Source organism: Oncorhynchus tshawytscha, linkage group LG22, assembly GCF_018296145.1.
Source record: "Oncorhynchus tshawytscha isolate Ot180627B linkage group LG22, Otsh_v2.0, whole genome shotgun sequence".
Classification (NCBI taxonomy): Eukaryota; Metazoa; Chordata; class Actinopteri; order Salmoniformes; family Salmonidae; genus Oncorhynchus; species Oncorhynchus tshawytscha.
In genome coordinates, this window is record NC_056450.1 from 38,046,850 (window position 1) to 38,060,388 (window position 13,539).

At 42.5% G+C, this 13,539-nt stretch overlaps 1 protein-coding gene across 1 annotated transcript in view; it reads right to left on the reverse strand.

The window, feature by feature from the left end:
• LOC112222383 (neurotensin receptor type 1-like) overlaps window positions 1-13,330 on the reverse strand; it is a 44,696-nt gene extending 31,366 nt beyond the window's left edge. Inside the window, exon 1 of the mRNA XM_042304182.1 lies at window positions 12,523-13,330. Within this exon, the coding sequence (XP_042160116.1) occupies window positions 12,523-13,215 (693 nt within the window). The 5' untranslated portion in view covers window positions 13,216-13,330. The remainder of the gene's footprint in view (window positions 1-12,522) is intronic.
• Between the last annotated feature and the right edge of the window lie 209 nt (window positions 13,331-13,539).

Below are 13,539 nucleotides of genomic sequence, written 5' to 3' on the forward strand. Positions count from 1 at the left end.
CCCATTTGCCCTTATAGATGGTCTAGGTCAGTGCTTTCAGAAAGTATTCATACCTCTTCCCGTTTGCCCTATAGATGGTCTGGCGCCATATTTTAGATTAAAATTCTCAAAACATGAGAAATTCTCTTTCTTCTTTTTTCATCTTCCTGAGCCTGAGTATTGGGTGAAAGGGGAGGGGGGGGTGGATGGAGGAGTCATCTAACCACCAGCTAGCCAGCCTGGTGGGCTAGGAGCCAGTGTCCAGACCCCAGCACAGGCTCTCTCTCCGGGGGTATTGGAGCCAGGAGCGCATACCAACAGGCCAGATAGCCAAAGAGGCATCTGTCTCCATCCTCCCTGTTTCTGTGCTATTTCTTAGCAGGGGCTGTCCCCTGACATGCAGGGTTGACAGAAGCTCCTAGCCACAACCTCTCTCCTCTGTGACATATGTAAAGGGGTTCTAGGCATTGGCAAACACTTAATCTCTCGTGGATTTTTACATAAACATCAATTGTAATCAAGCGCCAAACAAAATTAAGGCAGATTTAAATTCTGGATTAACCCGAGATTAGCCAACCCTAATGGCAAACACTTAATCTCTCGTGGATTTTTACATAAACATCAATTGTAATCAAGCGCCAAACAAAATTAAGGCAGATTTAAATTCTGGATTAACCCGAGATTAGCCAACCCTAATGCTAGGTTCTGAATGGAAGTGGGATTGTCATGGTAGAGGAATTGGCATGGAAGTGGGATTGGTATGGTAGTGGGATTGGCAAGGTATTGGGATTGGCATTGTAGTGGGATTGACATGGTAGTGGGATTGACATGGTAGTGGGATTGACATTGTAGTGGGATTGACATGGTTGTGGGATTGACATTGTAGTTGGATTGACATGGACATTGTAGTGGGATTGACATGGTAGTGGAATTGACATGGTTGTGGGATTGACATGGTAGTGGAATTGACATGGTTGTGGGATTATTATGGTCGTGGGATTGACATGGTTGTGGGATTATTATGGTCGTGGGATTGACATGGTTGTGGGATTATTATGGTCGTGGGATTGACATGGTTGTGGGATTATTATGGTCGTGGGAGTGACATGATATGTTTGTGTATCTCATATGTTGGTGAAGAGACAGCTGGATTTCAACATGATGAATTGAAACCTAGAACCTTACCTCAATCATGATTTATTAAAAAGATCTAATCTCTAGTGATAAAACAGGATGTTTGGCCATGTCAATCTAATCTCTGGTGATAAAGCAGGATGTTTGGCCATGTCAATCTAATCTCTGGCGATGAAGCAGGATGTTTGGCCAAGTCAATCTAATCTCTGGTGATGAAGCAGGATGTTTGGCCAAGTCAATCTAATCTCTAGTGATAAAACAGGATGTTTGGCCATGTCAATATAATCTCTGGTGATAAAACAGGATGTTTGGCCATGTCAATCTAATCTCTGGTGATGAAGCAGGATGTTTGGCCAAGTCAATCTAATCTCTGGTGATAAAACAGGATGTTTGGCCAAGTCAATCTAATATTAGGTGATAACACAGGATGTTTGGCCAACTCACAGCAACAGTGACACTATAGACTGTGTTTAGCCAATTCTCACCTTTTTTTTCTCACTCATTTTGTCTTTTGACCAATCAGATCAGGTCTTTTGCCCATAATTGGGCAAAATATCAGAATTAGGCTGCCTCTTGTAAACACAGCGAGATACTTTCAGGGTTCAAGGCAAGCCTTGGCTGAGTGTGTGAGCGGTAACTGGTAGATGCATGCTGTGCCACCGTCCTGTCGTCAATCATGAGTGTTGTTTCCTGGTGGCTTCACAGGAAGTTGAGGTGGTCGGAACTATTTCACACAGCATGGAGTCTCCAGAAATACAACCAGAGTGTTCCCTGCTCTGCGGCACACCACTCAGCTTAATCCCAGTGTTCCCTGTTATTCTGTTGTGCTCTATGCCAAGTACTATGTAATACTGAGCACATCCCACACGCACGCCCACACACACACGCACGCATGCAGGCACACACACAAACACACACACATATGCACGCATCCACGCGCCAACACAGACACACACATACACTCTACACCTATCGACAGGGGACGGCATACAATGTAGAGGGCTAAATTCCCATGTTTCCTACACACTCAACAACATCAGTGGACTCTAGTAGGGAATCTCTCTCTCTCTCTCTCTCTCTCTCTCTCTCTCTCTCTCTCTCTCTCTCTCTCTCTCTCTCTCTCTCTCTGTAGTGGTCAAGCTGGTGGGATGAAGTGTTATGAGACAGTGTGCTACGGAACAGCAGGAAGTCAAACTGAAAGGTAAACAGGTTTTAACAGTCCAGCTGCTTCTGAAATGGGAGTCTACTTATAAATCTCTGGCACAAGCACACACACACTAATACACCAACATATATTAACACACTACACACACTACACACACTAATACACCAACATATATTAACACACTACACACACTAGACACACTAATACACCAACATACATTAACACACTACACACACTACACACACTAATACACCAACATATATTAACACACTACACACACTACACACACTAATACACCAACATATATTAACACACTACACACACTACACACACTAATACACCAACATATATTAACACACTACACACACTAGACACACTAATACACCAACATACATTAACACACTACACACACTACACACACTAATACGCCAACATATATTAACACACTACACACACCACACACACTAATACACCAACATATATTAACACACTACACACACTACACACACTAATACACCAACATATATTAACACACTACACACACTACACACACTAATACACCAACATACATTAACACACTACACACACTAATACACCAACGTATATTAACACACTACACACACTACACACACTAATAGACCAACATATATTAACACACTACACACACTACACACACTACACACACTAATACACCAACATACATTAACACACTACACACACTAATACACCAACATACATTAACACACTACACAGACTACACACACTACACACACTAATACACTAACATATATTAACACACCTCACACACTACACACACTAATACACCAACATATATTAACACACCTCACACACTACACACACTACACACATCAACATACATTAACACACTACACACACTACACACACTAATACACCAACATATATTAACACACTACACACACTACACACACTAATACACCAACATATATTAACACACTACACACACTACACACAATAATACACCAACATACATTAACACACTACACACACTAATACACTAACATATATTAACACACTACACACACTACACACACCAAGGAGGAGGAGAAGGAGGAGGAGGGGGAGAAGGAGAAGGAGGAGGAGGGGGAGGAGGAGGAGGAGGAGAGAGGAGGGGAAGGTAGAGGAGGGGGAAGAGGGGGAGAAGGAGGAGGAGGAGGAGGAGGAGGAAAATGAGGAGAGAAGGAGGAGGAAAAGAAGGAGGAGGAGAATGAGGAGGGGGGAGAAGGAGGAGGGGAGGAGGAGGGGAGGAGGGGAGGATGGAGAGAAGGAGGAGGAGGAGGAGGAGATCAGAGGAGGGGGAGGGGGGGGAGAAGGAGGAGGGGAGGAGAAGGAGGAGGAGGAAGAGGAGGAGAAGGAGAAGGAGGAGGAGAAGAGGAGGGGAAGGTGGTGTAGAGGAGAGGAGGAGGGGTGGGGAGGAGGAGGAGGAGGAGGTAGTAGAGAGGAGGGGGAACATCTTCAGCCTTGGAATAAAATGATGTAAGAAATGGGCATGTTGTACTGTGGTGCTCTATGCCAAATACTATGTAATACTGCACACACACAGCTAGTGTAGTAGTGGTGACCCCTCAAAATAAAATTAGCAAAGACACAGTATGTGGCTGCCTTCCATGTAAGAGGAGGGGGAGGAGAAGGAGGAGAAGGAGAGGAGGAGGATAAGGAGGAGGAGGAGGAGGAGGAGGAGGAGGAGGAGGAGAGGAGGGTGGAGGAGGTGGTGGAAGAAGGAGAGTAGGAGAGGAGGAGGAGGTGGTGGGGATGAGGAGAGGAGGAGGAGGAGGAGGAGGAGGAGGAGGTGGTGGTGGATAGGAGGAGAGGAGGAGGAGGAGGAGGAGGAGGAGGAGGAGGAGGAGAGGAGGAGGAGGAGGAGGAGGAGGTGGTGGATAGGAGGAGAGGAGGGGGAGTAGGAGAGGAGGAGGAGGAGGTGGTGGAGAGGAGGGGGCAGTGGAGGAGGGGGAGGTGGAGAGGAGAGGAGGGGGAACATCTTCAGCCTTGGAATTAAATGATGTAAGAAATGGGCATGTTGTACTGTGGTGCTCTATGCCAAATACTATGTAATACTGCACACACACACACACACACACACACACACACACACACACACACACACACACACACACACACACACACACACACACACACACACACACACACACACACACACACACACACACACACACGGCTGTGTGCAATTCTCAGAATGATGGTAAGATCTGTGGAAGTACATCCATCTAGATTACGTGGCAACACCAACAAGCTCTGAGCTCCACCTTGCTACACCGTTCATTCTGTGGAAATATGTGACTAAGAGCTACAACAGCAACAGCACCCCTAGGAGACATGATTGTTGTCTGTATCAGTTTGATCTCAGCCTTCGTGTGTGACAGCGGTACGTGAGGATAGAAGTGGATGGGGTGGGGATTGTAAGGAGGGCCAAGATCAGATTTGCTTTATTGTCCATGAACTTAGACAGAACAGAAATGTGTCTTTATACACAACCCAACCCCCTGACACACAGAGAGAGAGAGAGTGGCGGGAAGCAACAGGTCAGCTGCAGTGCCGAGCACCTGGAGCAATTATACGTTGTTAATTGCCACAATGGCAGACATTGGGGATAATGCCAGCAACTTTCCAAACCAGATTTTCTCGTCTGGAATGGGATTCGAACCGTCAAAAATCCTGGTTACTGGCCTGCTACCACAATATGTTTCCACATACAACTGCAACAGTTGAGTGGGGAAATCAAACAAAAATTTTCTCATTATTGGGTATTCATCTCTCAGAGCGGAAATCTTCCGAGAATTGTTTAATTCTTTGCAGCAAACAGTTCAATATAACAGGCAGGAATGAGCACATAATGGTTTATTGGTTCAATGGTTTAATGGTTTAATGGTTTAATGGTTCAATGGTTTAATGGTTTAATGGTTTAATGGTATAATGGTTTAATGGTATAATGGTTTAATGGTTTAATGGTTTAATGGTATAATGGTTTAATGGTATAATGGTTTAATGGTTTAATGGTTTAATGGTTTAATGGTTTAATGGTATAATGGTTTAATGGTTTAATGGTTTAATGGTTTAATGGTTTAATTGTATTAGGTGTATCTACTCACTGCCTGTATACAGTATGTATGTAGGTCCAGAAAGATATATCCGTTGTTTTTGTTATTTTAGTTTTACTCTGCCTGTAAACACGCTGGGTGATTCAGAATCCAATGAAGAGCTTGAATTGATTCATTGACGTAGAGAGATACGAGCTCAAAGAAACATGGCACAGGTTTCAGAGGATTCAAGCACTGTTTAGGACAACAAACACAATCAACAAAACAAACCCAAAGCCAAGTCGGCCAAGCGGTGTCAACAATGGCACCAAAAACCATCACCAAGCCCCAAGAGGGCACACGTGGAGAGTGGGGAGAGGTTCACGGATATAGATGTGGACTTGTTGAAATCCATCAATGAAAGGCTTGCCAAACTTGATATATTGGATATACTACGAGAGGACATCAATGCATTACGTGCCAGTCTACAATTCAGCCAATATCAGATTGATGATCTGAGGAAAGAGAAACACGGAGCTGAAAGGTGCTGTAGACTCTATTCATGGTGGAGGTGGTGCCAAAGGGAGAACATACAACTTAAAGAAACCTTGCTTGGATGTGCAGTGTTGATCAATGTGGGACAATCTCATCTTTTCAGAGATACCAGAGGATGACAACAGTAGAGGCTGTGAGGACACTGTCCAATCTCATCTTTTCAGAGATACCGGAGGATGACAACAGTAGAGGCTGTGAGGACACTGTCCAATCTCATCTTTTCAGAGATACCGGAGGATGACAACAGTAGAGGCTGTGAGGACACTGTCCAATCTCATCTTTTCAGAGATACCGGAGGATGACAACAGTAGAGGCTGTGAGGACACTGTCCAATCTCATCTTTTCAGAGATACCGGAGGATGACAACAGTAGAGGCTGTGAGGACACTGTCCAATCTCATCTTTTCAGAGATACCGGAGGATGACAACAGCAGAGGCTGTGAGGACACTGTCCAATCTCATCTTTTCAGAGATACCGGAGGATGACAACAGTAGAGGCTGTGAGATGAGAACACTGTCCAATCTCATCTTTTCAGAGATACCGGAGGATGACAACAGTAGAGGCTGTGAGGACACTGTCCAATCTCATCTTTTCAGAGATACCGGAGGATGACAACAGTAGAGGCTGTGAGGACACTGTCCAATCTCATCTTTTCAGAGATACCGGAGGATGACAACAGTAGAGGCTGTGAGGACACTGTCCAATCTCATCTTTTCAGAGATACCGGAGGATGACAACAGTAGAGGCTGTGAGGACACTGTCCAATCTCATCTTTTCAGAGATACCGGAGGATGACAACAGTAGAGGCTGTGAGGACACTGTCCAATCTCATCTTTTCAGAGATACCGGAGGATGACAACAGTAGAGGCTGTGAGGACACTGTCCAATCTCATCTTTTCAGAGATACCGGAGGATGACAACAGTAGAGGCTGTGAGGACACTGTCCAATCTCATCTTTTCAGAGATACCAGAGGATGACAACAGTAGAGGGTGTGAGGACACTGTCCAATCTCATCTTTTCAGAGATACCGGAGGATGACAACAGTAGAGGCTGTGAGGACACTGTCCAATCTCATCTTTTCAGAGATACCGGAGGATGACAACAGTAGAGGCTGTGAGGACACTGTCCAATCTCATCTTTTCAGAGATACCGGAGGATGACAACAGTAGAGGCTGTGAGGACACTGTCCAATCTCATCTTTTCAGAGATACCGGAGGATGACAACAGTAGAGGTTGTGAGGACACTGTCCAATCTCATCTTTTCAGAGATACCGGAGGATGACAACAGTAGAGGCTGTGAGATGAGAACACTGTCCAATCTCATCTTTTCAGAGATACCGGAGGATGACAACAGCACAGGCTGTGAGGACACTGTCCAATCTCATCTTTTCAGAGATACCGGAGGATGACAACAGTAGAGGCTGTGAGGACACTGTCCAATCTAATCTTTTCAGAGATACCAGAGGATGACAACAGTAGAGGCTGTGAGGACACTGTCCAATCTCATCTTTTCAGAGATACCGGAGGATGACAACAGTAGAGGCTGTGAGGACACTGTCCAATCTCATCTTTTCAGAGATACCGGAGGATGACAACAGTAGAGGCTGTGAGGACACTGTCCAATCTCATCTTTTCAGAGATACCGGAGGATGACAACAGTAGAGGTTGTGAGGACACTGTCCAATCTCATCTTTTCAGAGATACCGGAGGATGACAACAGTAGAGGCTGTGAGGACACTGTCCAATCTCATCTTTTCAGAGATACCGGAGGATGACAACAGCAGAGGCTGTGAGGACACTGTCCAATCTCATCTTTTCAGAGATACCGGAGGATGACAACAGTAGAGGCTGTGAGATGAGAACACTGTCCAATCTCATCTTTTCAGGGATACCGGAGGATGACAACAGCAGAGGCTGTGAGGACACTGTCCGAGACTTTCGGTCAACTCAGCGGAAACTGCCCACAGATGTAGTGAGTAATGTCACTTTCTCCAGAGTCTGTAGAATGGGTAAGGCCTCTGGGAATAGGACACAGGGCTGTTATTGCATGTTTTGAACATTTTAAGCAAAAGGGAATGGCGAAGAGCAGGGACAGAGAACTCTGAGACACTACTTCCCCACGGAGATCAATGAAAGGAGACAAAAAAAAAACTGTATACCATCATGAAAGAGAAGCGTTGCCTGAACCAACAAGGCTCTTTGGTGATGAATAAACTTTACATCAACTGGCAACTGTATCAGGACTCTAGAGTAACTCCCTGGCTATTTGAAATCAACTGTATCAGGACTCTAGAGTAACTCCCTGGCTATTTGAAACCAACTGTATCAGGACTCTAGAGTAACTCCCTGGCTATTTGAAACCAACTGTATCAGGACTCTAGAGTAACTCCCTGGCTATTTGAAACCAACTGTATCAAGACTCTAGAGTAACTCCCTGGCTATTTTAATTTAATGTTCAATTCTGAGTTTGTGTTGTAGTGTATCATGACAACTTAAACTATAATGAATACATGCTCTATTGATCTCCACTATAATGAATACATACTCTATTGATCTCCACTATAATGAATACATACTCTATTGATCTCCACTATAATGAATACATACTCTATTGATCTCCACTATAATGAATACATACTCTATTGATCTCCACTATAATGAATACATGCTCTATTGATCTCCACTATAATGAATACATACTCTATTGATCTCCACTATAATGAATACATGCTCTATTGATCTCCACTATAATGAATACATGCTCTATTGATCTCCACTATAATGAATACATACTCTATTGATGTCCACTATAATGAATACATACTCTATTGATGTCCACTATAATGAATACATGCTCTATTGATCTCCTCTTGATAAGGAAAGGGTTGCATATAGCTCAGGTTAATGGATGTAGCCTTCCTAACAAAATGCATTGAGGTTTTTAACTTGGTCAATATAAATAATATTGATATTTTAGCTTTAACCGAAACACATTTGGATGCATCCGTTAATGATGGACAAATTAACATCCATGGATATAGTCTACTGAGAAGGGACAGGAATCATGGATATAGTCTACTGAGAAGGGACAGGAATCATAGATATAGTCTACTGAGAAGGGACAGGAATCATAGATATAGTCTACTGAGAAGGGACAGGAATCATAGATATTGTCTACTGAGAAGGGACAGGAATCATAGATATAGTCTACTGAGAAGGGACAGGAATCATAGATATAGTCTACTGAGAAGGGACAGGAATCATAGATATAGTCTACTGAGAAGGGACAGGAATCATAGATATAGTCTACTGAGAAGGGACAGGAATATGAATGGTGGGGGTGTAGCATTGTACATTCAGAATCACATACCTTTTAAGCGGAGGGATGACATTAAATGTATGTCAAATAGAGGCACTATGGGCTCAAGTACATCTGCCTCACCAGTACATCCACCTCACCAGGCAGCCATATTGGTTGGATGTGTGTATAGACCTACTAGCTCTAAGGTGTCCTATCTGGATGACTTATGTACTGGGTTTGACCAGGCCACCGATATTAATAGAGATGTATTTATCTTGAGTGATTTTTATACAAATTGGAAAGATCATAACAATTCAAATATAACTAGATTAATGAGATATGCCGAGAGCTGTGGTTTGAAACAAATGATTAATGACATTACTAGATCATCAACCTAGTTGGGTCACCGTTCAGACACGTGCATTGATCTGATCTTCTGTAATATACCATTGCAATGCTTAAAGGATATATCAATGAAAGTGGGCTGGACAGACCATAATATTGTAGCCATAACCATGAACACCAAGGTTCCAAAGAAATCCAGAAGGATTGTGGTCAAGAGAAATTATAAAACATTTAGTCATGTGCAATTTCAAAATGATTTGTCCGCTGTACCCTGGGAGCTGATTTATCGAGAGGATTATTTAAATCACGATACAGAAGGTTTTATTGATTTGCTCACTGAGGTAATGGACCATCATGCCCCAGTGTAAAAGAATTACAGTGGCAATAGTCTTAGCAGACAAATTTGAACAAGAAATTGATGAACAGAATTATAGAACACGACGTGCTGTTAAAATAAATCACAAGAAAAAAAAAAGCTTTTGTAAAAACAAAGATTTTATTGATTGTAAAAATGATTGTAAAAATGATTGTAAAAATGATTGTAAAAATGATTGTAAAAATGTATGGAATACAGTAAAGGGCTGACTTGGTTAATCTATGTCACAATGCCCATCTAGTGTGGAGGTTGACGGAAGAACAATTACAAAACCAGCTGATATTGCCAATCATTGTGCATTAATTTTTTTTACAATGAAATTGAATTGATTGAGAGATAATGGAAACACCCATTCTTCCAAACAAGCTATTGTCCAATGGATTGATAGTCATGTAATGAGAGAGAGAAAAAAAACTTCTCACTTCTCTTTTAGTCTACCATTGGTGTCAGTACAGGAGGTGTTAAACCCATTGAAGTCATTATCCGATGGTAAATCTACAGGTTATGAGCTCATGGGGAAAAAAATGTACTTCGCTATGCTGCTTCCCCAGATTGCAGCTACACTGAAATACATATTTAATTGGTCACTGGAAAAGGGGAAAATTCCAAATGTATGGAACCATGTGTCCAATCCTGAAAGACAGAAAATAACCCATTACTCCAGCCAATAGTCGACCAAGTAGTCTACTCCCTTCACCCAGTAATATATTGGAAGGTATTGTGACTAGACAAATATGGTAGTTTAAGGAAAAGAATGATCTGATCACAGCCAATCAGCACGCTTATCACAAAAAACATTCCACTGTTTGAAGACTGACCAGTGGCTCAATGCTAGGGATAATGGCAGGTTTGTAGGTGTAATATTTTTAGATTTTTGTGCAGCATTTGATTAGGTGGATCATTAAATAATTTTGACAGAATTACTGCATTATGGGTTCACGGAGGCAGCATTGTATTGGGTACAGTCATATCTAACTGACAGGAAACAGTCCACCTATGTCATGGGTCGTTTTCTTCCCTTCATGTTTTAAACTGTGGAATACCGCAGGGCAGCTGCCTTGGGTCGCTTCTTTACTTAAAATATACCAACGATCTTCCTTGCGCCTTTTTTGAATCTCAAGCTACTACATTCGCAGATGATACTACAATTTATACAGCAAGACAATCAGTTCCCTAAGCTTTACAAGTAGATCAGTGAGTGGAACAAATTTGTTTTGAACAGCAAGAAAACCAAGGTTATGTTGGTCTGTTCCACCAGGAAAAGACCAACACAACATGGGATGCAATTGAGTATGGGGGGAGTAAAAATATATGAAGTTGCAGATACCAGACTACTAGGGGTGCAGCTAGACAACTGCTTATCATGGTCATCTCAAATAACTCATATATGTATATAAAAAAAAGCATGCTCAGAAGGATAGCTAAATATTTACTGGGAAAGATTATTTAGCAAACAACCCAAGCATTAATTGTGAGTCAGGTCATCTATTGTTCTGTGGTCTGGGGAAATGCAACAGCAAGTTAAATTAAACTAGGAGGCTGCAGATTGAACAGAACAAAGTAGCAAGTGCTGTTTTAAGGTGGAGATATGATTATTCTGTTGTAGTCATGCACAATGCTCTTGGGTGCTCATTGATCAACAAGATAATTGAAAAAACATTCTCAATTTATTTCACAATGTGCACCATTTAAAACGGCCAAACTCCATTCACAACAGTATTCAGTTGGTAAGAGACAGACATTCGGTCAACACTAGGAATAGATTATCCACCATCCATCTATGTGTTATCCAGACAGAAAAGAGAAATAGGCAAAATAACATTTTGATCCAGAGCAATAAAGAAATGGAATAATGTATCTGAGAAAACCAGAAACCTTTTAATATATACATCAAACAGTACTTTACAACCATTTAAATATACTCAATTGAAAGGTTTTGCAGGACTATGGCAGATGAAGGAACCACTCTATTTTACAAGACTGTCCGAATTATTTATCTGGTCAATATGTCTGTTGTCTGTAATAATGTGCAATATGTGAAAATGTGTTCGTATTATAAATTGTATTTTAATGTTTAAGGACTCTTGGAAGATTAGTCCTAATGAGGACTAAGAGAGATCCTAATCAAATAAAAACATAATCTCCTTCACCCCCCTCTCGCTCTCTGTGTGTGTGTGTGTGTGTGTGTGTGTGTGTGTGTGTGTGTGTGTGTGTGTGTGTGTGTGTGTGTGTGTGTGTGTGTGTACCAGTATTACGTAGAGCTCCACAGTAGCCATACAACATGCCCATTTCTTGAATTACTAAATTCACAGTTAAAAATGCTGAAATGAAAAATTATTACTTCATTTAAACGAATAATAAATGTAATTGTTATTTTTTTCTTCTGATTTGCATTAGTTTTATTTATTCACAGAGGAAGCTAATTGTCAACAGGTAGTGCTGGCACCTTCCCATTCAAGAAAGACAAGTAAATATTTCAGAAGGCTGTTATTTAGAGCTGCATGTACTGCCCAAGCCGCTCTTGAAATATTGGTGCGTAAAAATACCACCATTACTGATTAATGCCGAAGTCAGGAGGACTTTCAAACCCACCTGAATCACTATCTTCAATACGACAGGAGGCACGATGGTGGTGCATATCTTCTCCCGGTGGGGTCCATGATACTTCTGTCCCATGGTGAAGAGCATCGGAGAGGCCAGGAGGAACGAAGCCACCCACATCCCGCTGATCAGCTTTTTGGTGCGGCTGCAGGACATGATGCTCTTCGCCTTGAAAGGGTGGCATATCGCCATATAACGCTCGACGCTGAGGCTGGCGATGTTGAACGCCGTGGCATACGAGCAGGCATCCCGAATGAAATAGTAGCCTTTACAAACAACTCCTCCGAATGCCCAAGGATGATGGACCCAGATGAAATTATATAGCTCGACGGGCATGCTGAGGACTAGTATTAGCAGGTCGGAGACGGCGAGACTGGACAGGTGGTAGTGGACAGTGCTTTGGATATTCTGGAGGGACTTCTTGGTCACCAGGGTGTATAGCGTAACAGAGTTCCCTAAGCAGCCGACGGCAAAGAGCGCGATATAGATCACAGTGACCAGAACCTTAGAGTAGATGTTAGTGTTGACGTCCAATGAGTCCTCCTGATCGAGCTCCGATCCGTTGTCAAACAGAGAGTAGTTCTCCAGACGCAGAGAGTAGTTGTTCCCCCGAGTCAGAAGTTTCTGCGCCAGCGCGCGTAACTCTAGAAAGTCGCGCCCTCTCTGTGTAAAATTCAGCTCCATAGTGTGTAATGTCAATAACCAGTTTTTTTCTGCATCTGCAGAAACACCACACTATATTCAAATCCCGTTGAGAAAACACATGTAGTGTTTTCGCGTAAAAGCGGGAAGAGGAGAGCACCGGTTTGAGGCCAAGAGGAAAGTTGTGATGGTTTTATATCTGGCACAGGAGGAGGCGTGTTCGGACTCGCAACCTTGAGCGATGACGGAGTGCCATTCAGTGATTGGTGTTTTCTCTTTGTTATAATCCATTGATATTTAACTTTGAATACCTAAAATAGACTCAATCTTCATAAACAGTGTCTTACCATTCCATGTAATAAAAGG